Source organism: Cygnus olor, chromosome 18 (assembly GCF_009769625.2).
Source record: "Cygnus olor isolate bCygOlo1 chromosome 18, bCygOlo1.pri.v2, whole genome shotgun sequence".
NCBI lineage: Eukaryota > Metazoa > Chordata > Aves > Anseriformes > Anatidae > Cygnus > Cygnus olor.
The window spans coordinates 11,936,652-11,962,522 of record NC_049186.1 but is presented as its reverse complement, the minus strand read 5'-3'; the positions used below and the strand labels follow the sequence as shown (position 1 = coordinate 11,962,522).

At 63.8% G+C, this 25,871-nt stretch overlaps 1 protein-coding gene across 1 annotated transcript in view; it reads right to left on the bottom strand.

Annotated features, from left to right (window-relative positions):
- SLC38A10 (solute carrier family 38 member 10) overlaps positions 1 to 14,936 on the bottom strand; it is a 33,478-nt gene extending 18,542 nt beyond the window's left edge. Inside the window, 8 exon segments of the mRNA XM_040530160.1 lie at positions 1,664 to 1,846; positions 2,666 to 2,768; positions 5,758 to 5,882; positions 7,619 to 7,762; positions 8,868 to 8,961; positions 10,253 to 10,298; positions 13,898 to 14,015; positions 14,747 to 14,936. Of these exon segments, the coding sequence (XP_040386094.1) occupies positions 1,664 to 1,846; positions 2,666 to 2,768; positions 5,758 to 5,882; positions 7,619 to 7,762; positions 8,868 to 8,961; positions 10,253 to 10,298; positions 13,898 to 14,015; positions 14,747 to 14,854 (921 nt within the window). The 5' untranslated portion in view covers positions 14,855 to 14,936.
- Positions 14,937 to 25,871: the final 10,935 nt, after the last annotated feature.

Here is a 25,871-nt window from a genome sequence, read left to right as displayed (position 1 = left end):
TTCCATCCTGCCCCAAATGTGAACCGTACAGCTGTATCCGAATCCCTCTGCCAGTGCTGCTGCTGCTCGGCCTCTGCGAGCGGCCCCAAGGCCAAGGGCATGAGAAAGAGGCGCAGCTGGGAAGGCAGGGGGGAGGACGGGCACGGGGGAAGAGCTCCGGCTTCGCTACCCCACGGCATCCCTAACGCCTCCGGGAGCGGGGCTATTCCCAGCACGGTGCAGCGCATGGGGCGGCTCCTCCGATGTGACGGGAGCTGCCCCGGCCGGGCTGCAGGGCGCTGCGGGGGAGCTGCTGGGGCTGGAGGGCTTCCAGACGCCCCCCGTTTCCCGTCCCGTCCCACACTCCCCGAGCAGGAGGCGTGGAAGGAAAGCGCAGGATGCCACGAACCCGCGGGCTCTAGGGAACCGGCAGGTCCCCGCGCTCCCGGCCGCAGGGGTGGGAGACAAAAGCGAAGTGACACGTCGGGGACCCGGGGGAGAAGCCAGGCTTCCCGAGAGCTGCGCTCCTCCACGCCTGCTGGCTTTCGCCAGCAGTCTTCCCTCATCCTCAGACCCTCCCGACGTGAGAAAAGAGCCGGGGGCTTCTCACAGGCAGAAGTGGCAGGATTTAGAGCTATAAATTGCTCGAGTTTTATTTCCTGCCCTAAGAGGTTTCTATTTATGCAGATACACAAAGGCCTCAGAACATTCCCACAATCTCTTACTGTTATTTACTGAATACCATCGGCATGCTTAGTGCTGTACAATACACAGAGGAGAACACGCTACTGCCACAAGGGACTTACAGTCTAAATCAGACAGACCAACTATAGTCACAAAGGCTGTCTGAAGATCTGACCCTGGGAAAGGTGAACGTGTGGGAGAGGGGCGCGCTCCACCGCACGGTTCTGCACCACATCGGCACCAAACAGCCCGCGAGGCACCGGCGGAAGGGGACATCTGAGCCCGGAGAGGAGAAGGCTGCTCAGGGAGCTATTGACAGAGGTGGAAAGATGAGAATAATAATAATAAAAGAGCAGAAATGAGCAGGCACGCAGAGAAGAAATGAGGCTGGGCTCTGAGGCCAGGAACAGAAGCTTGAGCTAAATGCAAAGCAAGATCGAGTTGGCCAGCAAAAGGATGCCAGCTGGAGCAGCAGGAAATAAGGAGGCTCCTCTGTTTCCAAAAGCACATTTCTCCCTCTTTGTGAGGGGGAGAACCACTCAGCTCCGAACTGTGCAACACTTCTACGTGAGAGCTGAAATCGCCAGCGGAGCAGGGCAGCAGCCGCCACGTGAGCTGGGGCGCAGCAGAGCAGTAGCAGGCTTCAGGCTCGCAACCCTGGCGCTTCTGCCCACGAAATTCCTCTGCAGGGAGGAAAAGAACCTCGGAGTGCCACGGATTAACCGTTCTGCAGAGCGGGATTTAGAGACCGCCACGGGCCTCCTGCTGCACAAATACCACAGGCCAGGCACTTAGGATTTCACCGTGATTGAGGGTTTGTCCCCCGGGATAGCGAGCGCCCCTCACGACTCAGAAATACGTGGCTGTGAGTGGAGCCTCACAGATCCAAGGCGGCAGCCAGCAGCGGAAGGCAAATAGCCACAGTAGCCCTCCAAAAAGCAAGTTTCAAAGGCGCACACCAAGGCAGAGAGCTGCTCCTGGCCGCACAAGAGGATCTTACCTGCTGCTCAAAGAGAAGGGTGTTCAGCGCCTGTCTGCACGGGAGAATCATCATCGGAAACCCCACGGCTACCGACATCATGAATCCCACGCGAATCATCTCCGTCACAAGGTTGGAAGGGAAGTTCATTAGGACGTTCCCAGCAATGGCTTCAGTGTAACTCACGTAGCCAAAGAACCCCACCTGTCCAGCAGGAGGGGAGGTGAGCAGAGGGGGGTTTGACTCCAAAGCACATTCACACCCGCTCGATATAAAGGGGGGGGGGGTCGGCGACCTCCCGGGAGCTAGGAGCAGCCGGGGAGGGAGCGTGGGGCCAAGGAGGGAGCGTGGGGCCACCTCCTCGGGCACCCTTCCAGGGCCCCGGCTGCAACGCTCCCCAACGCTGAGGCAGGTGGTTAAAGAACAGCGGGCCCTCCCTAAAAGCAGAGGCGAGTTTCTCACCAAGCACAGGGGCTTTTCGTGGAGAGCGCTGCAGCGAGGGAAAGCTGTCACGGCCCCTGACGTGGGGCAGCGACGCGGTGCCTGCTGCCAGCCCCTCTCCGACAAAGGACGGGCCGCGAGGATTTCCTGCAGCGGGCTACCTCGCGGGGGAGGCTGCTCTCAGGAATTACTAACTCGGTTTTACGAAGCGGTGCTTTACGGAGCACAGCCTCCTCCGCATCTTTCCCACCGCAACAGGCTGAAAGAAGCTCTCCTAAACTCAGGGCCGCCTTCAGGCTGTGCCCTGGAAGGCAGGCAGCGGGCTGATGCGCACGGAGGAGCTGCGTCCCCACTGTCTCCACCCAAGGAAGCGTGCCGGGCTGAGAACGGGGGCTTTCCAAACGCCTCCTGCACCGTTCCCTGCACCATCTCCCATTTCACTTTGCTTTCAGCAAACGTGAAATATCTTTCAGAATAAATCCAGCTAAGCAGAAACCGGCCCCAGCTGCAGATAAACCACGGTCCCTGCTGCCCCTCTGGAGCACGGCTTCTGGCAAGGAAAGAGAAGGGGAAGTTTCTTACCGTAATGTAAAAGGTGGTGACCACGTTTAGGGAAGAAGCAAATATGGAGCTCATGATTTTAACAGACGGCTCATCCAAGCTATCATAGGTAGGCAAGACCTGACTGTAGAAAAGGGCAAGTTACTTGAGGAAACTTTCTACAGAGAGAGAAAAAACGAACTCGAGCACGTTCCCTGCCTCAGCCCAGCAGCAAAGCCTCCCTGACACCTTCCCCCTATGGAGCATAAACACTCGCTGCTATTCCACAATTTATACTGCCAATGCCAAGAGATTTCGGAACACTCATAACTTTAAGTGTTGCAAAAATATTCCTGCTCTCCCCACCCCACCACGTGGAGCTAAACGTGTGATGTAAACATTTTGGTTCAAAAGTGTTGCAAAATGAATGACCATTTGTTCCACTGAAACACCAGTGGCACCAGGCCAGGCAGCGCACTGCGATTATTGTTCTTGGAGCTGGCTGTGCTGATAATTAAAGCAACGCCGTGTTTCCAGAGTAAAAGCAGGAAGAAGGTTAGAGCATCACACTGTCTAAAAGAAAAGTTAAACAAACAAAGCTAAATGCAGCGCCTGTCACGTTTCAGCGCTGCTGCTAGGGCTCGGTTCATAGAAAGCTGGGAGCGCCAATTACACGGATTTGGGGTATTGACAGACTTGGAAAGCATGTGGAATGCACTTTGTGACATCAGGTGCGTATTTTAGCAACTCATTAAGCTCTTGTTACTCGAATTCAAGGGGCTCCATCCTGGCTTCGTGTTCCCCCAAGTCACTCTCGGGAGGAGGGGGGAGCATCCGGCTAGAGGGGAAGGGGCATCCCCAGCTCCAGTGGGCAAAAAGCCATTAACCGAGAGCCTGTCGAGCCGAGGCCAAACGGAAAAATCCTTAACCCTTAATCCCTTAACTTCAAAGGGCTCTGCACAAAGGGAGCTGAGCAGCAGCTTGAGGAAGCGATGAGACGCAGCCGGGCTCGCGGTGCAGCCACCGGCGGGGACCGAAGCTTCCCGGGGAGCCGCGCGGTTTCGGCTCCTTCCCGGTCTGGTGCTCAGCGACCTCAGCTGGGTCACCTGCCTGCAGACGTTTGGTTTTCTTAGTTTGGAGAAACTGCACGGGGTCCCTCGAGGCCCGGCAGCAGGCCATGGGGCCCTCCTGACCGCCAAAGCCTCTCCAGGCAAAGCAAGAGGAGAGGGAGCACGAAGCAGGCAGCGCGTGCTGGTGCGCCCAGGGTTTGCTTTTAAGCAGAAGGAGAGCGCTGGAGGCAGCGAAGCATCGGGGCCTCTCGCCTGATGAGCACGCCACACGTTATCTGTTCTAACAGCAGCACCTCAAAGAGGGTGCGAGCAGATATCCTCTCCTCCTGAGCAAGGGCAGGCAAGCCAGCAGAAGCACCAAGACCTGACTCGGAGAAGACGGCCTTGCTTTGGAGAGGGCCGGAGCCGCCTTGCTGTCCTTACCCCGGTGTCGTGGCCGCCTTGCAGCTCTCCCTGAACACAGCGCTACCTCTGCCTGCAGGGAGCTGATGCTCACAGGGGCAACGAACCCCCCGACTTGCGTTACTCCTGTGAATTCAGCACTCGGCGGGCTCAGCGACTCGCCCAAGGTCACGCAGGGAGGCTGCAGCAGAGGGGAGCCCCGAGTCCTCGCGCTCCCTGTTCTCAGCCCCACAGCACATTTCCGTGCTGCACAACTGCAGAGGAGCGACCTACTTTGCAAGTTCAGCCCCAACAGGATCGCCTTTAAAGAGCAAAAGGCATCAAACCCTCAAGCAAATCGCCAGTTTCTCAAGGTTTATTCTTCCTTACTGGATGCTGCATTTACGTGCTGGAGGAAAGGGATTTTTGTTTTAAGTTAGAATTATTTATTTTTTAAAAGGTGACTCAGAAGTTAGCAAAATTAAGCCTTGAGAATAACATGCTTATAGAGTGCCTGGGCTGGGGACAGGTTATTGCCCTGATGCTTGGACAAAACACACAGCCTTAGGTTTGGCTTGCCACGCAAGAGCTGTGATGGAGTCTGTACTTAGGTACGTGCACACTGGCCCAGAGCAAATGATTTCCCCGTGTTCCCAACTCTCGGCAAAACCGTGCTGGGTGCCGTGTGGCTACCACAAGAAAAAATTTGGAATTTAAAAATTCTAAGATGTTAACAAGGTAAAGCCGTAAAAGAATACAACTCCCTTCGCCGGTTGTAATGGAGACATTAAACAGCAAGACTGGAGCGTGCTCGGGTAGGAACCAAGCTGCCAAGAGAGCCGATAAGTGGAAAATGATGATTTGGATCCTGCGTGTGGGTGTAAACACAGCAGTCTGAACAAATTTTATCTGTCACATTCATTTACTGCTGGCATGCTACCCATTTGCTGGAACTACAGGGGGGAAAGCCCAACTCTGCCAGCCTTCCAAATGAGGATGGTCTTTTCCGTGTCCACATTCGGATTTACACTTCTATTTAAAGTCTGTTACTATTCTGGCCAAGCACGTATTGCTCACTTGCCATTTTGGTGCAGAAGGTAACGCTGTTAGAAGCATGAAAATAGCCTGCTCTGCCATCAGGGCCTCCCGTGTGCCAGAGGAAACCCTCACTGAGAGCAGGTAACTGCAAACACGCAAACAGCTATCCCAAGTCAGTGACCCTGAGATCTGCTGAGTGTTCTCAAAGATCCAGGGGAGCAGAGAGCAGCCACAAGCGCACGCTGCCCCGCACGGGGCCCTGTGGCCATCAGGAGCCGCGCAGCCCCGCCGCCTTCCCTGGTGCTAAGTCATTTCCTCCAAGAAACGGGGGAAATTCACCACTCACGTGGCTGCACCAGGAGCAACGTGCATTACTGAGGACCCGTGCGTTGCACTGAGGATCCGTTTGGCCCAAATGTTCTTACGTTGCCTAAGCACAGTAACTCCCACGTGAAATCCAACTCCCTCCCCCACCTAGGGAACAAAAGGGTCACAACCGAATGAGATGCTGTACTTCAGTGGGCTGTAAAATATTTTGACTAAAATAAAAAAGGAAACCAGATGGCATCTATCCCTCACGACCCCCTGCCCTCACAAAGACGCATCACACACCACAGCTGCCAGAAGGGAAGGGCAGGTACTTACGACTGGCAGGCAAAAGACATGCCGAAGATGGGGATGCAGCGGAAGATGCCCTCCCAGCGAGTGTAGCTAACTCGCTGCAGCCACTGCCCGCTGAAGAGGCCGTGCTTGAAGGACGACAGCACGACCTGCAGCCGAGAGAAAGAGAAGGGGTTAAGGAAAGAAAAGGGGTTAAGCTCCAGCCCCAGACTGGCAGAAAACGCCAGTGCTGGGATAAAAGGCAGCGCGTGGCAGCTCGGGGAGAACAGCTCGCGCTGCCTACCGTGGCCTGAGCTCTGTCAGACAAATTCCGCAGCCCCCTGCCCCACCCACCCACTTGAATAACGCTCACGGCAGCCTCAGTAGGCCCCTTGCCACCACGGATCCTGGGTGTATTGTACAAGATATATGGCAATGCCCCCGTTTCATGCCATCAGACATGACTGCACGCACCCGGGTGGGACGATTTCCACTGACACACCTAACTGTGAGAGTTATTGTTCCCAGCATTTCTTCTGCACTTTTTTTTTTTTTTTAATAAAAAAAACAAAACAGTTTTTTAAATCCAAACGAGAAGCAACATTTGCCTTGGAGATCCTGTACAACAGAGAGCGACAAAAGTTCCTTAAAAAGGACCCCACCTGCCCAGTGCTACTCCAGAACCACTTAACACCACCGGTTTACTGAAGACAAGGATAAATTTCATGGAAAAAGGGGAGTGAGGCACCCAGTTGAGGCCAGGGGAGCTCTTTGGCCATTGACAGGGAAGCTGGCAGGCATTGCGTTGCACAGGAAACAGAAGGTAAATATGTCTGAATGCCTGTTTATAATATCGCCTGAATGGGGGTTTTCTAATCCCCAGAGATTATGTTTTAGTGCAGCCAAGTCTCATGAAATGTTGTGGTTTTCTTAAAGGCACAGCTTCTGGAACACAGTAGTTTTGTACAACACTCATTTACAGTTTCCAGACTCGTTACAGAGGCAAACTCAGAAGTGTGACACAGCCCAACCCACTAAAAAAAAAAACACACAAGGAATTTCCACTCCTTCCTATTTATTTCTTTTGTTTCAGCTCTTCCAGGACTGAAATTTGGGGCAGATCGGGCTGAGGCTCCAAGATCAAGCTGCAAGAGCACCCACGGAGTGCAAACTGAAGTCATTACAAGGCACGTAAAGTCCCCACCTCTCAGTAAATGCTGCTGCATAACGAAGCTTGGCCAAGCCAAACAGAGCGAGCTTTGGATAACCCTCCACTTACTCTACTTGATCTAAATGGTCAAGAATCCATTTATCTCAGTAAAGGAGAATGCTTCTAGAAAAATCCATGAACGGATACACGCCCATGTACCAGGGCTGAGAGTTTACGAAGCTTTCAGTGCACAAGAAACAGAAGTGGTGGTGTTTAACAAAGTCACAACCCTCAGCTGCAAAAAGCTTGAAGGACGTGCGTTTGTTCCTAACGGGAACTGTCCTCCCGCGACAGATTACAAGCGCTGAGATTTCAAGGCAAAACACTAACATTCGATAAAAGCCCTCCTGCTTCCAGGCGCTTCCCCCCCCCACATCTCCCATCCTCCCATTTAAACTTCAGAGCCCTAAATTACGCGATACCAACAGGAGAACAAAGCACAGTTCAGTTTGGTCACCGCAATCCGTGGGGTTTGTAAGCACACAGACCTGCCGGCCAGCTCCTGCTCGGTGTGTTCCTGCCCTCACGAGCCCAAGTGACGCAGCCCGGTCGTTACGCCGGGCGCTCTCAGCGCTATTTATCAGGAAGGACACGTTAAACTTGAGCCCTGCACCTGCAGGCTGCCCCAGCAGGGTTCGACCGGGAACATCTGCGGTAGCCCGCTGGGAAAACAGCATTCCCAGCACCGATACCCACCACGAACATGAACACGGTGTAGAAGATGAGCGCCATGGCGCTGAACGACTGGATGGAGGCCATCATGTTCCTCTGCAGGCTCAGGGGAAGCACAATGCACAAGGAGACGGCGAAGAGCAGGACTATGCGGAAGCTGCCAGACACCTGGAAAGGGACCAGCGGGAAGAACTGAAGCACGCTCGAAATACCCCACCGCGGCAGCAAAGTAACTCCCGCCCGTGATTCTGCAGGGATTTAAAGATCTGATGCTGAGCGCCTGCCATGTCCACAGCCAGGTCTGTGATGAGCTCGCGCAGTCACTGGGTGACACTGTTGCTCCACACCGTGCGTGACAGGTCCACCCCGAAGTGGAAATACGGGGAGGGGGGAGCTTTAAATGCTAATCCAGCGCAAGCCATTTGAGCATTTTCGTGCAATTAAATAAAAACTGAACTTACTCGGGAACTAGGAGATTGAAGTCTTGAAAATTCTGATCCAGAAAATTAATCAAAACCTCACATTGGTATTTACTATAGCAGAACACTCTGAAACGCTCGGAAATATTTAATACCTAATTTGGCTGCAGCCACAACGCATCTTTTTAACTTCACAGTCCCTTAATCAGAGCTTAGCAGCAGCAGGCGGAGCAGATAACGGCCCCGCCAAAGCCCCCTCCACAGCCCCGCTCCTCTCCCCCACACGGCCCTTACGCCGGCCCCGGGGGCTGCTCGAGCCTCCAGCACCAACACCGGGGCTGCCACAGGGCAGATTTCATCTCCGAGAGGAGGCAGGTGCTCCGTGGCTTTGGCCACTGAAACACCGAGGGAAAAGGGCAAAAATTCCTCTTGAAGCAGGGGGCTGCGAAGGGGTGAGCTCAGACGGAGGAACTGGCTGTCACTGCCTGGTAGGGGCAAGAATTAGGGCAGGAGGAGTTATCTCCTTCAGGAATCTGCCTCAGAATTAAGAGGGAGCAATACTAAAAGGATTCATTTTGTTGGCAGTGCCTTACTGGGGGGTTTGCACATCTGACTGCCATACGCCTGAGCTTCCAGGACCTCACAGAGCAAAACGGTCGGACTTGATGATCTTAAGAGGTCTTTTCCAACCTCCATGATCCTACGGAAACGCTCTGCTCACAAGGAGTGCCGTTACAGCCTGCCAGGAGATGACCCCACAGCAGCCCGTGGCCTGCTGAGCGCGCACGGCTCGGTGCGAGGGAGCCGGGCCCGCCGCCCGCACAGGAGAGGCAGCGCAGCGAGGGTTTATTTACCTGGAATCCGAGCAGCCGAGCAAAGAAGTTGGACCCCAAGTCACCAATGACAACATAGAAAGCAATGCAAGTTCCCAGCATCAGCCCGATCATGCTGCAAAACAACAGGACAGAGGTTAGGAGGCTGAAGCAGGAGCCCTGGAGCGCAGCTCTGGCACAGGCGAGGTCTCAGGGGCCTCGCTCTGCCCCCAACCACGACAGCCGCACGTGGCTCAAGACCCTCCCGCGCTCTCCCAAGAAGCTTCCAGAGGATTTACAGGGAAACAGCAAACAGAGAACCTTTAAAGTGCCTTAAAATCCATGCAGCCAGTTGCTCGCTTGTCTTCAGTGGGGAAGCAACCTCAGTGTGCCTTGCTCTGAAGCACGTCCACGCCCTAACTCAACCCAACTTTCTGGCATGTAAATGGAGATAACCCCCAAATTTTGCTGAACCCACCCTGAAAACACGTTTGGCAACCAGCAGTGCAGCAGGTTCTCCATCCACAGGGACGCGGGGGGCCGTGTGCTGGCTCTCACGGCCGCACGAGCGGTGTGTGCATCAGGGGGAGCCCTGCGGCTGCCGGAGCGGAGGGAGCACCACGCTTTACCCTCGGGTTTGTGAGGGGCAGGCCACCCGCTGCTGGCATCCCCAGCGAAATAAACCCAACTCCATCCACCTACACGACATCCCTGGGGCAATTACAGCAACCGCCTGCGTGGACAAGCAACATTTGAGAAAGATTCTGCGTATTTTTAGTGCTCTGCAGCAGGGATCAGAGAAAGAGAGGGCACCAGAGCCTGGCCAGAGCGCAAGATGCCTCCACCAGAGAAACTCCTCTGGAAAAAGCAGCACGGTAACAACATCCCATCGCCTAACGGGGCTGCTGAACAACACCTGAGAAGGATTTCCTGCTGCGAGGGATTTCCTGGGGTCGTCTGGGGCCGATTTTTTGTCGGGGTCATCCGGGGGGCCCCTACCGCAGGGCACTTCCCAGCGCCTGGGGCCCCGCGGGGCAAGGCGGCACCGCTGCGAGGAGCGGGCGGCTCCGGGAAGCTAGAGGGAGGATCCGAGGTACCAAACCCTCCTGCTAGCTCAGGGCAATCTTGGCAAGGATCTCACCCCTGGAAATCAGCCACGAGCGACGTGCCCGTGATTCCCCAGCCCGCGGCAGAGCAGGGGAGGAGCTCACGAGCTCAGGAGCGGCTGCAACGCGCTGAGGACGAAGCACACGGGCTGTGCTCGGGCACCTCGCTTACTTTCTTGTCCAAGTTCTAGCTGCCAAGGAGGACTTCTGGGAGCAGGGGAGGCAGCGGCACGGGAAACGAGCGCAGCAAGGCCACAGGAGGCTAGGGAGTGTTCTTCAGGAAAGAAAGCCGAGCCATTCAAACTTTAAGTAGCAGATTACCTTGTTTCCACCAACATTTTTCCTGCTTTTCCATAGGCGTGAAATGCTGGCATAAGAGGAAGAAAAAAAAAGTTGCAGTTAATGCAGGGAAGGTCCAGAACACGGCACACATCAGTCAGAAATTCAGCAATGACAGTGACAGAGGGCAGCAACCCGCCAGGGTTGGGTTTTGGGGCTAGTTTCCCTTGCCCACCCTCCCATTTTCCTTCTCAGACATGCCCTCCACAAATTGAAAACCACATCAGACGGGGAAAAAAGACGAGGGGAAGACAGAAAGCAGGTTATTTTTCCTTTTTTTTTTTTCCTTCCCCATTCTATTTTTAAAAAAAGGAGCGCGAAGCAGCAGTCACACATGGCAACCATTAAAGGAAAGTCAGCGCGGCAGAGAAAATGCGCACGTCGAAGATGCTGTGTGGCGAGAAGCGACTGCGGTGCAAAATTTCAATCAAACTCCCCGTTTTATTTTTATCTTCCCACTCTAACCGAGCCGCCTGACGCTGCTGGATGGGAGAGCTGATTCGGTGCCCAGAACGTTCAACCCCACGCCCAGAATACCCGGCGCTCGCAGCCCACACCAAAGGGCTGCTGCCAACCCTTCGCTCCCCCTCCCGTACTGGGGTTGTAGCAGAAAACGATCCCTGCTCTTCAAGCCATTGTTTTTTTTCTTAAAAAGAAAAAGCCAAGAAACCTCCGCACGTATTTTTAGATCTATCTCACTGGGTAGAATGGGAATTGAGGCCTCCGGTTCCAACCGGAGACCGCACTGCCCGCCCGTGTCACTGCAGAGGCCCAGCTCGAGACCCCCCGGGTTCCCCTTTGTCTCCCCCAAGGTGCAGAGCGGATTCCCAGCGCCCGCCAGAACGCAACTTCATTCGCTCCTGGAAGCGCCCCCTGTTATTTTAAACATTAACTTACAATCGATGGTTTCTCCGGACTCGGCTCGAGTTTAAAATTCAGGAGACGACATGTTCTCCCGCAGGAGGAAAAAAAAATAAAAATAAAAAAAATAGGCTCAGCAGGAGGGCCGCGGCAGAAAAACAAAGCGGAGCCGCCACGAGGGGCGGCGCTGGAAATAGCCGACGGCGCGAGGCGAGGCGGGGTGGCACGGCCACCGCCGGGCACGAGGAGCAGCCTCCGGCTCCCATCGCCTCCGGGAGCTCGCAGCGACAGCGACCAGCTCCGCGGGGCCGGCGTGAGGGAGAGGAACCAGCAGGAGATAAATCGTCCTCCCCGGGGGCTGGTGCAGATTCCAGAGCGCCTGCTGCTGCGGCACCGATCCCCGGGGCTCCTTTCTCACGGCTCACAAACTCAGGTACCTCCGGGCAACAACCACGGCTGCTGGCCACAGCCCGGGCTCGCTGCTGGGAGCAACCAACCTGCCTCCTCTCCTCGGCGCTCTGACGAGGGCAGGCCTTCAGCCGTTAGGTCAGGCGTCCCCGTTTGGGGACAAGGGGAAAACTGGGCCCTTTATCTTCCCAGGGAGGACGGAGACGGCGGCTATAAAACATGTTCACAGAATCACAGAATCGTCCAGGTTGGAAGAGACCTCCAAGATCACCCAGTCCAACCTCTGACCTAACACTACCGAGTCCTCCACTAAACCAGACCACTGAGCTCTACATCTAAACGTCCCTTAAAGACCTCCGGGGTGGTGACTCGACCGCTTCCCTGGGCAGCCCATCCCAATGCCTAACAGCCCTCTCCATAAAGAAGTTCTTCCTAATATCCAACCTAAACCTCCCCTGGCGCACCTTTAGCCCATTCCCCCTCGTCCTGTCACCAGGCACGTGGGAGGACAGACCAACCCCACCTCGCCACGGCCTCCTTTAAGGTACCTACAGGGAGCGATAAGGTCGCCCCCGAGCCTCCTCTTCTCCGGGCTGAAGGTGTTGTAAGGTCACGCATCTTCGGGATGGGATCTCTGTGCCTGACAAGCTGGGCAGAGCCGAACCCGCTCGGTAATCAGAGAAACCCTTTTTTTAATTGTGGTCACTGCAACGAGCAACCCGCATTTGGGCACTTGTTGCTGCAGGGAGCCGCCCGAGCTGCTTCTCCTTCCCCCAGCCGGCCCAGCGCAGCAGCGATGCGGGCTGAGGATGCCCGGGCTCGGCACCAGCCCGGTACGAGCCCGGCTCTTTTGTGGCCGTACCCCGGCTCTCAGCGCTCCTCCGGAAGGGCCTGAGTGCCTCAAGTTCATTTGCAAAAACTTCTCCTCCATCCCTCGGCGCTGCCAAAGCCTCCCACGGAACCAGCCGCGGGGGCTGCCAGGATCTCTCGCAGCTGTACCGGGGGCGCGGGCGGGCGGTGACAAAGGCTGCCTGTGTGGAGCCGCCCGGCCTCGGCGCATTAGGATGCGGCGCAGGAGCGCTGCCTTTTCCTCCCGGCACCATCCTTCCCCCCCTGCGGCACCTCTCCCAGCGCGCGGGCGGGGAGGAGAGGCTTCTTTCAGCGCGCCAGGAGGTGCCAGGAAGCTTGGAAGCGTCGCCGGCCTCCGTGTACCCGAGCCCCTTGGCTCTGAAAGCGCCGAGGATCCCTTCTTCTTCTGGGAGAGGCTCCAAGGCGCAGGGCACTCGCTGTGCTCGGGCGAGGGGAAGCGGCACACAAAGGCTGGCCGCACGGAGGCGGCGCGGGCGGTTGGGCCCAGCCGGGTGCTACCTGAGGGCTCCTCGCTGGCTGGGCTTTCCCTCCGCGACCACGGCACGGCCTTGGAGGCCACGGCAGTTTTTAATCTGTTTGGTTGCCAGCGGATAAAGCCTGGCAGAAGCCAAGCACGTCGGGCACCCCGAGCGTGGAAGAAACGCAGCTGTCAGCACCCCGAGCCACGCAGCTCGTTAACTCTTTCCCCATCGGCAGCGCCACCCAGCTCTCTACTCCCCCCCCCCAAAAAAAAAAAAAAAACGCAAGAGAAACCGAGTAAAAGAACGTTTTCCCCGCGGTTTTACACCGGCCGAGAGGGCTCCAACCCAACCGCCCCCTCCTGCCCCCCGCGTCAAGGCAGAGAGGTCACAACCAGAGGCCGGCGCTGGCGCCAGCGCAGAGGAGCCGAGGCAGAGGGCTGGCGGGCGCTGCCAACCCCCCCCCACGAACCCCGCAGACGTTTCTATTTCCTCGGCTGCTTGGAAGCTCGCACGGTTCCCCCCCCCCCCCCCCCACTCCCGGCTCCCCCTGCTCTGCCACAAACGCTCCCAGCGCAGACCCGGGCGGCCGCAGCTCCGTGCCAGGCGCGCTGCTGGCAGGACCCGATGTCCTCGGCAGCGCGCTGGGTGGGGGAGCTCGTGGCTTTTGTGCCGAGACCGAAAAATTTACAGCGTGCACCCGCTGCGCCAGCTCCCGAAAAACTTGGGTTTTGATCAGTCAGCGCCGCGTCCCCCCCCGCCCCGCCGAGTCAAAACAATTCGGCGCCCGTTAACTTCGCTGCCAGGAGCGGAATTAAACCCTCGTATTCCCCCGGGGGACAGAGGCCGAGGGAGGAACAAAACACGGATTGGAAAACTACCCCGGGAACCCGTTTGGCGTGCCAACGGCATCAGGCCGAAAGAGGCAAACGAAGGGGTCAAAGTAAAACCACAGCTTAAAAAAAAAAAAAAAATTGAAATGAAATAAATAAGTAAGTAGAACTCAAGCCCTAAAGCTGCCAGCTCTCACCGAGGCCGGGGTAGGTCCTGCGCTTGCTGAGGTTGGCCGATTTCACCAGGAACATGCAGGACTGGTGAGTCATCCACGAGCAGAAAACCAACAGCAAGGCTCCCAGGACGATGCCGCACTGAAAGGGAAGGGGGTGGAGGGGGAAACAAGCAGAGATGGAAAAAGTCAGCGACGACTTCAGGCAGACCCCAGCCACCTTCAGACCCCCACCCCCTCGGACGCCTCCGGCCCCGCTCCCGCCTGCCCGGGGGCTCCCCTCGGCCAGCCCCGGGCTCCGTTTGCCTTCCTGCAGCCCGAGGGCGACGGGGCCGCCTGCTCCCCTGCTCCCGGGGCGCCCGAGGCCGGGCTGGGGAGCTCGGCAGGGCACGGCTCCCCCCCAGGTCCTCCCGGTGACCCCCAGAGGTCCGTGAGACCTCCCGGTGCTCCGCGGGTCTCACGGGTCCCTGCAAAGCACCGGGGTCCCTGCGGGTCCCGGGGCCCGGCCTCTGCCCCGCGGTTACTCGTCGCCCCCCCTCGCACCGTGGGCACGGCGCCCGGCCCGGTGCCAAGCCGCTCACCCCCGCCGTGCCCGCCTGCAGCTCAACGGGGGGCACCGGGGGGGGGGGGGGGTGGTTCCGTTACCCACCGGTTTTTAACGGACGGCTCAAGACAGGGCCAGGCCCACCACCGGCTGCCCACGGGCTGGGTCAGTCCCGGTGCGGCTCCGCCGTCCCCCCCCCCCCCCCTCCCGCGGGGTTCACCCGGCACCTGCAGGCCCGGCCCGGGGCCTCCCCCAGCGCTACCACCGGGGGCAGGGCCCGACCCCTCCCCGCCGCCCGGTATCGGCAGCCCGGCGGGCGGCTCACCGACCTGGCGGAAGCAGAAGGGCACGGTGAGCACGCTGACGCCCACGATGCTGTTCACCACGTTCATGATCAGGCCCCAGTTGGAGCCCGGCGCCGCCGCCGCCGCCGCCATGGCCCGCACCGGGACACTCCCCCCCCGCCCCGTCCGGTAGGGCCCGGTACCGGAGCTGCCGCCCCCGCAGGACCCCGCGCTGCCCCTCCCCTCCCCGCCCCCCCGCAGGTCCCGGCCCTTCCCGGCCCCGCCGCCCGCCCTCAGCCGCCCGCCATGGCGGCAGCGCCCCCGCCCCGCCCCACCGCCGGCACCGGCCACAGCGGCACTTCCGCCTTCCGCTGCTCCGCTGGCGCTTCCGGCGGCGCTCTAGCCGCCTCGGAGGACCGAGCACGCTGCCCCTGGGAGGACGGGAGGGGGGGCGAGCCCCCCCCCCGGGCCAAGGGCCCGATCCTGGGCGTGCTGGGGGCTGTGTGGGGCCGTCCCGGGGCTGCCCGTGCCCCTGCCCCCCCCCCCCCGCCCCAAAATGCAGAAGTTAATGCAGGGGCTGGGGGGAAAAGGGGGGGCGCGACCCCCCCCCCGTCTGTGGGACCCCAAAGGGCACCGGGACGGGACGGGACGGGACCCCCGCAGCCCCTACAGAGCCCCAGGCGGAGGGCAGGGGGCTGGGGACCACCCCCCCCCCCCCATCAGGCCCCAACCTGGGGCAAAGCTCCACCAGCGTCACCCCAAGGGATGGGGGGGACAGAAAGGGGGGGCCCTGCCCCGGGCTGGCACCCGAGGGCCTCGCACAGGGGGTTAAATGCGCGCACACGCATGCACACGAGCGTTCACGCATGCGCGTGTGTGCACACGCATGCACACGCACGCAAGTGCACGCAGCTGCACACGCATGCACATGCATGCACACACCCAAGTGTGCACACCTGCACACGTGCGTGCACACCCATGCGCACACACACACAAATACGTGTGCACACCCCCCATGCGCGCACACACACACACACACACACCCCTGCACACCCATGCAGCAACACCCCAAGCGCTGCCTTTGCCCGGCCCTTGCCCTCCTCGTGTGCTCGTGCACACACACGTGTGCACACCTGGGCGTGCACCCACCCGGCCTGCGCCCGTGCGCCCCATGCGCACGGCAGGGCTGGCGCTCAGGCCCGGGCCAACGCTCCCCACCGAGGGCAGCCCCGCGGCCGGGACCCCCGAACCCCCCCCCCCCCCCCCGCCCGGGGGTTCTCAGGGGCTCGCAGGGGCTGGGGGCACACCCGGAGCCCCCCCCCAAAGCCCCCGCGCCCCAGGGTGGGCCCTCGGAGAGGGGGAAAACCGAAGGGACGACCCCGCAGCGGGCTGCCTCGCGCCCGCGGGAGCGGTGGCAGGTCAGAGCGGCGCGAGCCAACGTTCCCATGGAACCGAACGCGCGGCGCTCGTATAATTTGCAGCAATTGCAATGGGTAACCGCAAGAATTTGCTCTACAAAAGGTTCGCGGGGAGGTGGAGCGCGCCTGCCTAATTCCCTCCAGGTGCTACCGGGGCTGGAGCCTCAGCGCGCCGGCTGCGTTTCGGTGCCTGCTGCCGCCTGAGGCAGCGCCGGGTCCTGGGCAGGGCTTCTGGGGGGGTTGGCAGGGCTTTTTTGGGGGTTGTCGCTGTCCCTGCTGCCAGCGGGGTCCTGGGGCTGCGCCAGGGCAGGGGCCAGCAGTGTCGCGGGGCTGGGGATCCGTGGGGCTGGGACACCGTGGGGCTGGGGCACCGTGGGGCTGGGCGCAGGGAGGCCCGGTGTCCCCGCAGCTCCGCGCCGTCCCCAAAGCATCGGCTCAGCCCCTCCGGCTCAGCCCCTCGGGGCCAGGAACACCCACGGGAGACGCGGGGCCAGCGAAGGTCCCAGCAGCACCGTGGGGTTGCCCCTCCCCACGTCGCCAGCACCCTGCTCTGGTTTAAGGCTGCCAGGCGGGAGGGGACCCGATGGGACGGGTCCCCTGTGGGATGCTCTCCCTGCAGTGCTGGGGGCTCGGCTTGGGGTCACGGGGGGGCTGCAGCACCCAGACGCGGGACGTGGGGCCTGGATGTGGGATGTGGGATCTGCGTATGAGGTGTGGTACAGGGAAATGGGACGTGGGACCCGGACATGGGACGTGGGACCGGGATGTGGGACCCGCATAGGGGATGTGGTACGGGGATGTGGTACAGGGATGTGGGACGTGCTACAGGGACATGGGACGTGTTACAGGGACATGGGACATGGGACCTGGATGTGGAATGTGGGACCTGCATACGGGATGTGGTACAGGAACGCGGGACATGATACAAGGGTGTGCGACATGCTACAGGGACATGGGATGTGTGACCTGAATATGGGACGTGGTACGGGGACATGGGATGAGGGACCTGGACGTGGGACCCCCGCTTCCCAAACCGTCTCCACCCCTCTGGGAGCAGAAGCGCCGCCGTGGCCCCGGCTCTGGGGGATTCCCGTCCCCCCCTGTCCCCAGGCGTGGGGCTGGCACCAGGCATCCCCCACCCGAGCGGGCACAGCGCCCACCGGGGGGCACAGCACCCACTGGGGGGGCACAGCCCCCCCCCCCGGGCACCCGCGGCAGCCGCCCGCCTGCCTGGGAAGGGGAGCTCACCTTGTTCCTGCGCCGAGGAGACATCTGCAGCGAGTTAGAGGGGAAATCATGTTTATCCAATTAGTTTTACACGGCCCCTAACTCAACACTGGCAGAAAAAAGGGCTCAGGTGGCTCCTCCGCGTGCCGAACGGCCGCCGGCAGCCACGAGCACGGCGAGCGCCGAACGCCGGCCGCCTGCGAGCCCCCGCGCTGCGGGACGGGGACGGGGACCCCGCGGGGACCCCAACCCATCCCAGCGATGCCCCACCCGTGTCACTGTTGTCCCTGTCACTGGTGTCCCCGTCCCCCCTGTCCCCATCCCCAGGTGGGACCCGCGGGGCACCGGGACGTCCTGGTGGGCCCTGGGGGGGGCGTTGGGAGGCTCAGCTCCGTCCCCACGCTGTGCCCATCCCTGGGGTGCTGGGCGGGCTGAGCCCCTGGCCCTGGGGGCTTTTTGGGGGGGGCTCAGGGCGCTGACGGCCCTGGATGCTTCCATCTCTCCTGCCCCTTTCCCTGTTTCTCTTTTCTCCCCGATTTTTTTCCCCTCTTTTCTCCTTGATTTTTGCTTTGCAAAGCAACCCCTCTTGAGGCGATTTTTAAAGCCCAGCTGAGGAACAGAACTCCATTTTCCCTCCTAGCAAAAGGGGCAGGGCAGAGGGCACGGCCACTCCGGCACCGCTCGCTCACCACCCCGGGGCGCAGCGGCTCGGCCGCGGGGTGCAGGATGTGGCCCCGGCTGCTCACCCAGGCCTCACCCGACCCCCGGCCCCCAGGACGACGTGCTTCCAGTCGCCGCGTCCCCGACCCCGCTGGGATCCCACCGCCTGCAGCCGCTCACCTGCAACCCATCAGCGCCCGGCTACCGAACGGCGGGGGCCGGCGGGGGCCACCGGCAGCCCCCGGAGCTGCTCCTCCCCTGCGTCATTGCATGCTCTGGTGGGGGGACGAGGGCAACCACCCCAAAATCTACAGGGGCTCGATATGGTGCTGTGCAGCAAGCAGAAAAGGGCTGCGGAGATGAAATAAAGCAGACAAATATGGAATAAAAGGGAGCGAAGCCGAGGGGGCCGCTGTGCAGGGGGCTCGGCGGGGCCGCCCCGTGAAGGGCAATTACTGCCGGCCCAAAGGTCTCCGATATATTTATTGCTCGCAATAACCGCCCGATATTGCAGTGGCTGCCGCGTGCTGCTGCTCCTTCCTCCTTTGCCGCTTTTTATTTATTTGTCCTGCCCCAAGCAGCACCTGCCCCATCCTCTCCCCATCCCCTCCTGCAGCCTTTGTGCCCAGCCGGGGACAGAAAGCACCGAAGCCGTTTGTCACCGCACTGGGAGCAGGGCTGGGGATGCCCCCAACACGGGGACAGGGACAGGGGGGTGGCACTGGGGACCCCCAGCCTCACGCTGCCTCCCCAGGGGCTGGCACCGTGGGCACGGCTCCGAGCAGCAGGAGGGAGGCCCGGGGAGAGCCTGGGAGCTGAGCCCACGGCTCCGTCCCCGGGGGGGATCTGCCGGGCCCCTGCAGCCCCCATCCCTCCCACCAGGAGAATAATCAGGTCCCAGGGGGCTGCCGGCAGCTGCAATTACCGTCATTAGTAAAGGCGGCTCAGGGCAGCTCGGGATCTCGCTCTGGTTTTGTGAGAGGACAAAAATCCCCGGGAGGTCCCGAGCTGCTGGCGGGGCCGGGGCAGAGCCTTTGTCCTGCGCTGCTCAGCGCGGGGCGCGCGCGGCCCCGTGCACACGCGTGTGTTTGTATGTGCACACGCGTGCTTGTGCCAAGAGGCAGATCTGATGTTGTAGTCGGTGATGTTGCCCCAGGAATACGGCTCCTGTCGCCTTTCCCCGGTGCGATGCGGGGGCAGCAGCTCCCCACGGCTGCCCTGGTCCCCGTCCTCGTGGCTGGCGCTGGCCTGGGCATGAAGTCCCCCGGTGCTGGTCTTGGTCCCCTCGCTGGCAGCTCTGGGTCCAGCTCTCGCCTCCCCCAGCCCAGCTCCCTTTGCAGCAGCTCCTCCAGGGGGTTCCTGCCCTCCGGGGCCAGATCCTGCCCTGTCTCCCAGCCCAGGCACCTTCTGCAGGACGAGGAGCAGAACGCGGGGCATGGACGGGGTGGGGATCCCAGTGCAGGGTCCTGGGGGTCCTCAATGGTGCGGGACTGGGAGCCCCTTCCCAGGCCGCTGGGTTTTGCTGCGGCGGGGGAGCAGCAGCGCGGGGCCCATCGGTGCCCGCAGCCCGGGGGCAGGGCACACGCGGGGACACCCTGGTCCTGTCCCCAGCACCACGGAGCAGCCAGGGCCGCCTGCTCCACGCGACCGCGTCCACCCCGAAGACAGATGCTTGGCAGAGCCCGGGAAGAAGACGGCAAGTATTTAAAAACATAAATTAAAACAAATTGCGTTTTTATATTGCAAATAAGGGCAGTTTTATCGGTTTTATTGCATAACAACCATTAATGAAGTGCAGTTTCAGGCACCTTAATTGCTCGGAGACTAAAGTTCAATCCATATCTCCGGCGCGGGCTGGAAGACGCCGTGTGTCATGCGAGTACCTGGCAGCTTGGAAATGTAAATAAATTTATGGGCACCATTAGGAAAACAGAGGAGAGGGACCCCATTTATCCAGGCTATTTATCCGGGAGGGAAGCGGCGTGAGTCCAACAGCGCGAACCGGCCGGGGGAGGGGGCAGCGAGGCTGCAGCATCCCCATGGGGTCACCCTGATGTCCCCCCGGTGTCACCCCAACATCCCCCCAGCGTCATCCCGACGTCCGCCCAGCGTCACCCCGATGTCCCCGCCGGCGGGACCCCACCAGGACCGGGGCAAGCGAAGGCTGCGGGGAGCTTGGGCGCCGGCGGGCTCCGGTGCGTGGGGGCCGCGCTCCGTGGGGGCGGCAGCACCGGGAGGCTGCGGGCCGGGGCTGGGGAAGGGAAACCCCGGCTCCGGGCCGAGCCCCGCGCGTGGGGCCCCGCCTGCTGCACGCGTGGGTCTGAGCGCTGCCCACGACCACCCACACGCGTCCGTGCGAGACCCGCGGGCAACCTTGGGGCACCCCCGCGGCAGCGATCGGGGGGCGAGCACGCGCGTGGGGCGACGGGGCGCGCACCCAGCGTGAGCGCGGACACGCTCGCTCCCGTGCAGCGCGCGCACGACCCCCTGCCACGCGACCCCGCCCCGCACGAGGCGCAGCGCCCACGGGACCCGCTCCCCCCCGTAACCCTCCCTCCCCCCCACGGGACCCCAACTCCACGCGGGACCCCCCCCCCTCCCACGCGCGCCCCCACCTGCCTGCGGCGCGCCGCGGGCCCCGCCGGGCCCCGCCCCCCGAAGCGCGCGCCGCGCTGAGCCCGCCCCCGCCCCGCGCGCATGAATGGGCGCGCGCCGCCCCGCCCCGCCCCGCTCCTTTTAAGGCATGCGGCGCGGCGCGGGGGGGCGGGGCTTACCCCAGCCCTGGCCCCGCCCGCCCCCGCCGCGGCCCCGCCAATGAGGGCGGCGCGCCGAGCCCCCGCGGGCGCCGGCCTTTGTTTGTGCGGGGCGCCGGGGCCAATGGGAGCGCGGGAGGGGGCAGCGCGGGCCAATGGGCGCGCGGGGGGAGGGGCGGCGCGGGGCGGCCGGGGATGCCCCGGCCCGGCCACGTGCGCGCGGCGCCGCCACCGCGGGGCAGGGCCGGGGGCGGCGGCGGGGAGCGGGGCCGGGGCGGGGCCGCCGCCCTCGGGTCCCCGTGTGTCCCGTCCCCCCCCCTCCCGGGGTCCTGCCCGGGTCAGGCCGCCCCCGGGCTCTGCTCGTACCGGGGACGGGGCCGGCACCGGGGCCGCGCCGCGCTCCGGTAACGGCCCCGCCGAGCACCCCCCGGGACCGGGCGAGGGTCCCCCCCGGGGTTCCCGGTGCACGCTGGGGTTACCCGGGGGCTGCCGGCCCCGAGCACCGCGGGGCTGCTCGCAGAGAGCCCCCCCCCGGTACCGGCAGGTCGCCGCCGCCCGCCCCCTCGCTGGCGGCTCCCGGCTGCCCCCGGGGCGGCGGGGTCACGGCGGGGGCTTCCCCCCCCCGCGGCCCCAACCGGAGCCCTGCGGCCCGCTCCCGGGAGCCGCGCGGGCAGCGGAGCAGGGGCAGCCCCGGGGGGGCGGCGGGGAAGCACCGGTGCGTTCCCCCTGGCCGGGAGCGAGAACAAAGGAGGCGGCTCCGCGGGGGGGGAGCCGCTCCCGGGGGCGCCGTGCCCCGGCCCCGGTGTGCGCGGGGCTGGGAAAGGGCCCGGGTGCGCCCCCCTTACGGGCCTGGCCCGTGCCATACAGAGAAGTCTCCCGGTAACGCCTTTGGTCACCGGAGCCGTTACCACAGCGGGACCCGCACCTCCAAACGGGACGTTACCGGGATGCTCCGAGACATTTCCAGCGGGATTTTCGCATCGCAGCAGCGACTGCATGAGGACACCCGGTTATTACCACGTCCGGTAAAACAGGACGCTTAATAGGAGGAAAGTCTCTTCCTTTTTTTCTGGGACCACGGAGCAGCCCGCCCTCCGCTCCCCGCCGGCTGCCGGCACCTCCCGGGCAGCAACGGGGCTGGGCCGGGCCCCCGGTGGGGACAGGGGACACCCGGCCTGGTCTCCTGCCATGACCACGGGGCAGCTCCGGCCCCAGCGGGTGCCCCCTGTCCTCCCGTCCTCCTCCCCACCGCGGTGCTGGGGGACACCCGCACGCCCCAGACCCGCAGCTCTCGCGGTGCTGCTGCCGCGCCGCCACCGTGGTGTCCCCGTGACCCCTGCCAGCAGCAGCGCCACCGACTGTGACGCCCTCGGGTGCCGCTTGTGCAGAGCGGCGTGAGCGCACGGAGGAGTCTGCGGGGCCACCGGGAGCCCGCGGGGGCTGCTCTGGGCGGGGGGCTTGGTGACAAGGTCCCTCCAGCGGCAGCGTCCCCAGGCCGGTAGCGGAAACGTCCCCGTGCCCGGGGCACGGCGGGGCCGCTCACCTGGGATGGGGCCAGAGCCAGGCAGGGCGCGGCGGGCACCGTGCCCGCAGGCTGGCAATGCCGTGGGTGTCGTCACCGGTGGTGTAGGTCAGGCACCCACGGGATTACGGCGCGGCAGGGGCACCCCTCGGGCACGGGGCCGGTCCCATGGCACCAGCCCGGCAGCGCGGAGCTGCTCACAGCCTCCACGTCTGCAAAGCTGCCCCTTGGTCGCACAGAGCTGCAAAGCCCTGGGCTGCTGAGGGGGTTCCAGCCGGGAAAAAAAAAAAAACTCCAGAAAAACAAAACAAAAAGCAAAACACAAATAAAAAAACGAAAAACAAAAACAAAAGACAACACCTTTTTTTTTTTTTTTTTTTTTTTAAAAAAACGAACACCAAACACCCAAAGCAGGCGCCTGCTCCTGGCCGAACGCATGGCTCGAGCCAGGCAGGCAGCACGGCCGCAGGCTGCCGTGCCGGGAGAAGGGCACGGGGCCGGGGCGGCTGCCAGAGGAGCCACGAGGCCGCACCGAGGCCGCACCGGGGCCCCGGGGCCAGCGCAGGCGCTGCAGCTCCCTGGCTGCCCCCGATGTCTGTCCCCGGGGTGCCCCTGCCGCACAGCCCCACGCAGCACCCTTGGGTGCTCGGGGTGGCTCCGCGTGGCCACGGCCACGCACACCATGGGGGAGCAGCCTGGGCCCTGCACCCCCCCCGGCCGTGCTGAGCCCCCCCGGGACGCACAGCACCCCGTGCTGCGGGTGGGACTGAGGACAAAGGAGCTGGGTCCCGGTGCATCCCGTTCTGTCCCGTTCCGTGCCGGTGCTGAGCCCCCAGCCCCACGCTTTCCCCACCCGGAGCTGGGTGAGTGCGGGCCGGGGGGGTCGCCCCGGGGCTGCCGCCTTTGTTCCCGCGGGGCAGGGAGCGCGGGGCCGCCCGGCCCGGTTCGGCTCGGCCCCAACAAAGGGCAGCCCCACCGGGCCCCCTCCCGCCGCCCTTTGTCTCCGGTGCCCGCGGGGCCACCCCGGGTGCGGACAAAGGCGGGGGTGAGGAAGGGGGGTCCCAGGCCCCGAGCAGTGCAGGGGGCACCGGGAGGGATGCGCGGGGCTGGTGCCCATTATTAAAACCCCTTTAATTTACCGGGCCGGGTTTGTTTCATTGCTGACCTCGCCGGTACGCGAGCACAGGGGCTGCTCGGCGGCACGTCCCCGCGTCACCCACCTTGGTGCGGGGAGCCCCCCGCCGCCGCTGGGAGCCCGGCCAGCGCGTTTGGGATTTTTTTCTTCATTTTTAATTTTTTCCCAGCCGATAAATCGGTGGTAACTCACCGCACGGCGAGGGGCGGCCGGGACAATGGGACGGCCCCGAACAACCGCGCTGCTCGCGGGCACCCGGTGCTCCGGTACCCGGCCCCGGCGCTGCTCCCGGTGGCCGTGCCCGGTGCTGTCCGTGCCGTTCCTCCCGGCCGGGCCCTTCCCAGGCGGGGACGATCCCGGTGGTGGCGGCAGCTCAGCGCGGGGCCGGCAGGATGAGGCCCGGCCCCGTCCTGCAGCATCCTGCGGGGCTCCGGCAGCGGCACTGCGGGGCAGAAACAGCCGAGAAGGAAACAAAAATCTGCTTTTTGTGGTTTGGGTTTTTTTTCCTTTTTTTTTTTTTTCTTTTTTTAATGGGATAACAGCGTGTAGGGAAGAGAAAGGACACCAAGACCCTGCCCGGGGGGGTCCCAGCGCGTCCCCCCGCCCGGCTGGAGGAGCGAGCCCGGGGCTCCCCGCACCGGGAGGCTGCCGGGGCCGCGTGCGCTGCTCGTGCCCGTGCCCGTGCCCGTTCCCCCGGCGGGTTTCGCACCTGCGGCCCCGGTGCGTGGCCCCGCGGCATCGCCCCGTGCCCCGTCTGCGGGTCCCCGTGTCCGGGGGTCCCCGTTACGGTGCCGGTGCCCGGGTCCCGGCCGTGCCTCGCTCCGTCCCGACGCGATCTCCGCCCGGTCGCCCCGAGCCGCGGCATCCCGGCGCTCTCCCGGTGCCTCCCGGCGCTCTCAGCCGGCTCCGTCCCATTACTCTCAGCAGCAGCCCCGAACCCCACCGAGCCCCAGCCGCGGCCCCACCGCCGCGCACCGGCCCCGCCGCCTACCCGAGCGCTCCGCAACGCTCCCTCCGCCGCCCAACCCGGCGGTAAGGACCCGGCCCCGGCCCCGGCCCCGGCCCCGGTACCCCCGGCAGCTCCCCCCCGCCCTCCCCCGGCCACCCCCCGCCCCCCCGCAGACCTGCGGCTCCCGGCGCGGCCCCTGCCCGCTCCCCGCTCCCGCCGCCTTTGATCTCCCCGCGCCGCTCCCGGGGCCGCGGGGTCCGCCCGGGAGCGGGGTGGGGAGGGGAAGGGTGTGAGGGGGGGGGGGGGGAGTGGAGTGGGGATGGGGATGGGGGGGGGGGGGGGGCCTGGAAACCGCCGCCGCCTCCTTCCCCTTTCATGGCGCGGCCGCGGGGGGCCTTGAAACGGCGCGGCCAGTGAGCGCGGCGGGCGGGCGGCGCGGTGCGGGCTGGCGCGCGGCCAATCGGCGCCTTGTTTACACTGCGTGATTGGCAGCGGGCTGGCGGGCGGCCAGCCAATCAGCGGCCACCCCGCCGGCGCGGGGAGCGCGGGGTGGGGTGGTGGTGGGGCAGAGCGCGCGCGGGCGCGCCAGTCCCCGCGCCGGCGCGCGCGCGCGCGTCCGAGCGGGGAAGGGAGGGGGCGGTGGAGTGGAGGGGGGGAGGGGAAAACGGCGGGGTTAACCCTTGGAGTGCCGGGGCGGGGGAGCAGAAAGGGAGAGGGGACGGGAGGGAGGTGGGCACGGGTGGGGGCGGGGGGGTAAGGGGGGGGTTTAGGGGGGGTCGTGGGGGTGAGGGGGGGGCCTCACCCCGCGCGGCCTTGGGGTGGGCTGGGGAGCCCCTGGGGGCGGGGAGAGCAATGCGGGGGGGGGGCTGGGGGGTGTTGGAGGGGGTTGGGGGGGGTTGAGGGGGACTCCCCGGCCCCCCCCGGGGGCGCCGTGCACAGCGCGGGGGGCGGCAGGAGGGGAGGGGGGGTGCGGGGGGGCTGGGGGGGGGGCGGTGTTTCGCAGCGCCGCGGGTGGGGGCGCTGCAGCGGGGGGGGGGGGGGGGTCGCACCGCACCTCTGCTGCAACGCAGCCCCCCCGCCGCGCCGCACGGCGCACGCGCGGGAGCGGACGGAGCGGGGAGGGGAGGGGAGGGCGAGGAGGCGGGCAAGCGCGCGCGCGCCGGCCGGGAGGACGAGCGCGCCGGCGCGCCCCCTGGCGCGCGCGCGCGCGCGCGCGCGCCCCGGCGCGCGGCCCCCCATTCATCCGCCGGGGCTTGAATTCGGCGCCGCCGGGCCGCGTCGCAACCCCCGCCGCGCCCTGATTGGCAGGCGGCTGGCGCCCCGCCAGCCTATTGGGAGGCGGCGCTGCCGGCGCGGCGGGGGCGGGGGCGGAGAGGAGGGAGGGAGGGAGGGGGAGGCCGGCGGGGCGCGAGCGCCGCGCGGCGGCCAATCAGGGGGCGCGCGCGCGGCACGCGCTTATTAGCATGCGGGGCGCGTCGCGCGGCGGAGTGCGCGGCGGGCGGGGAG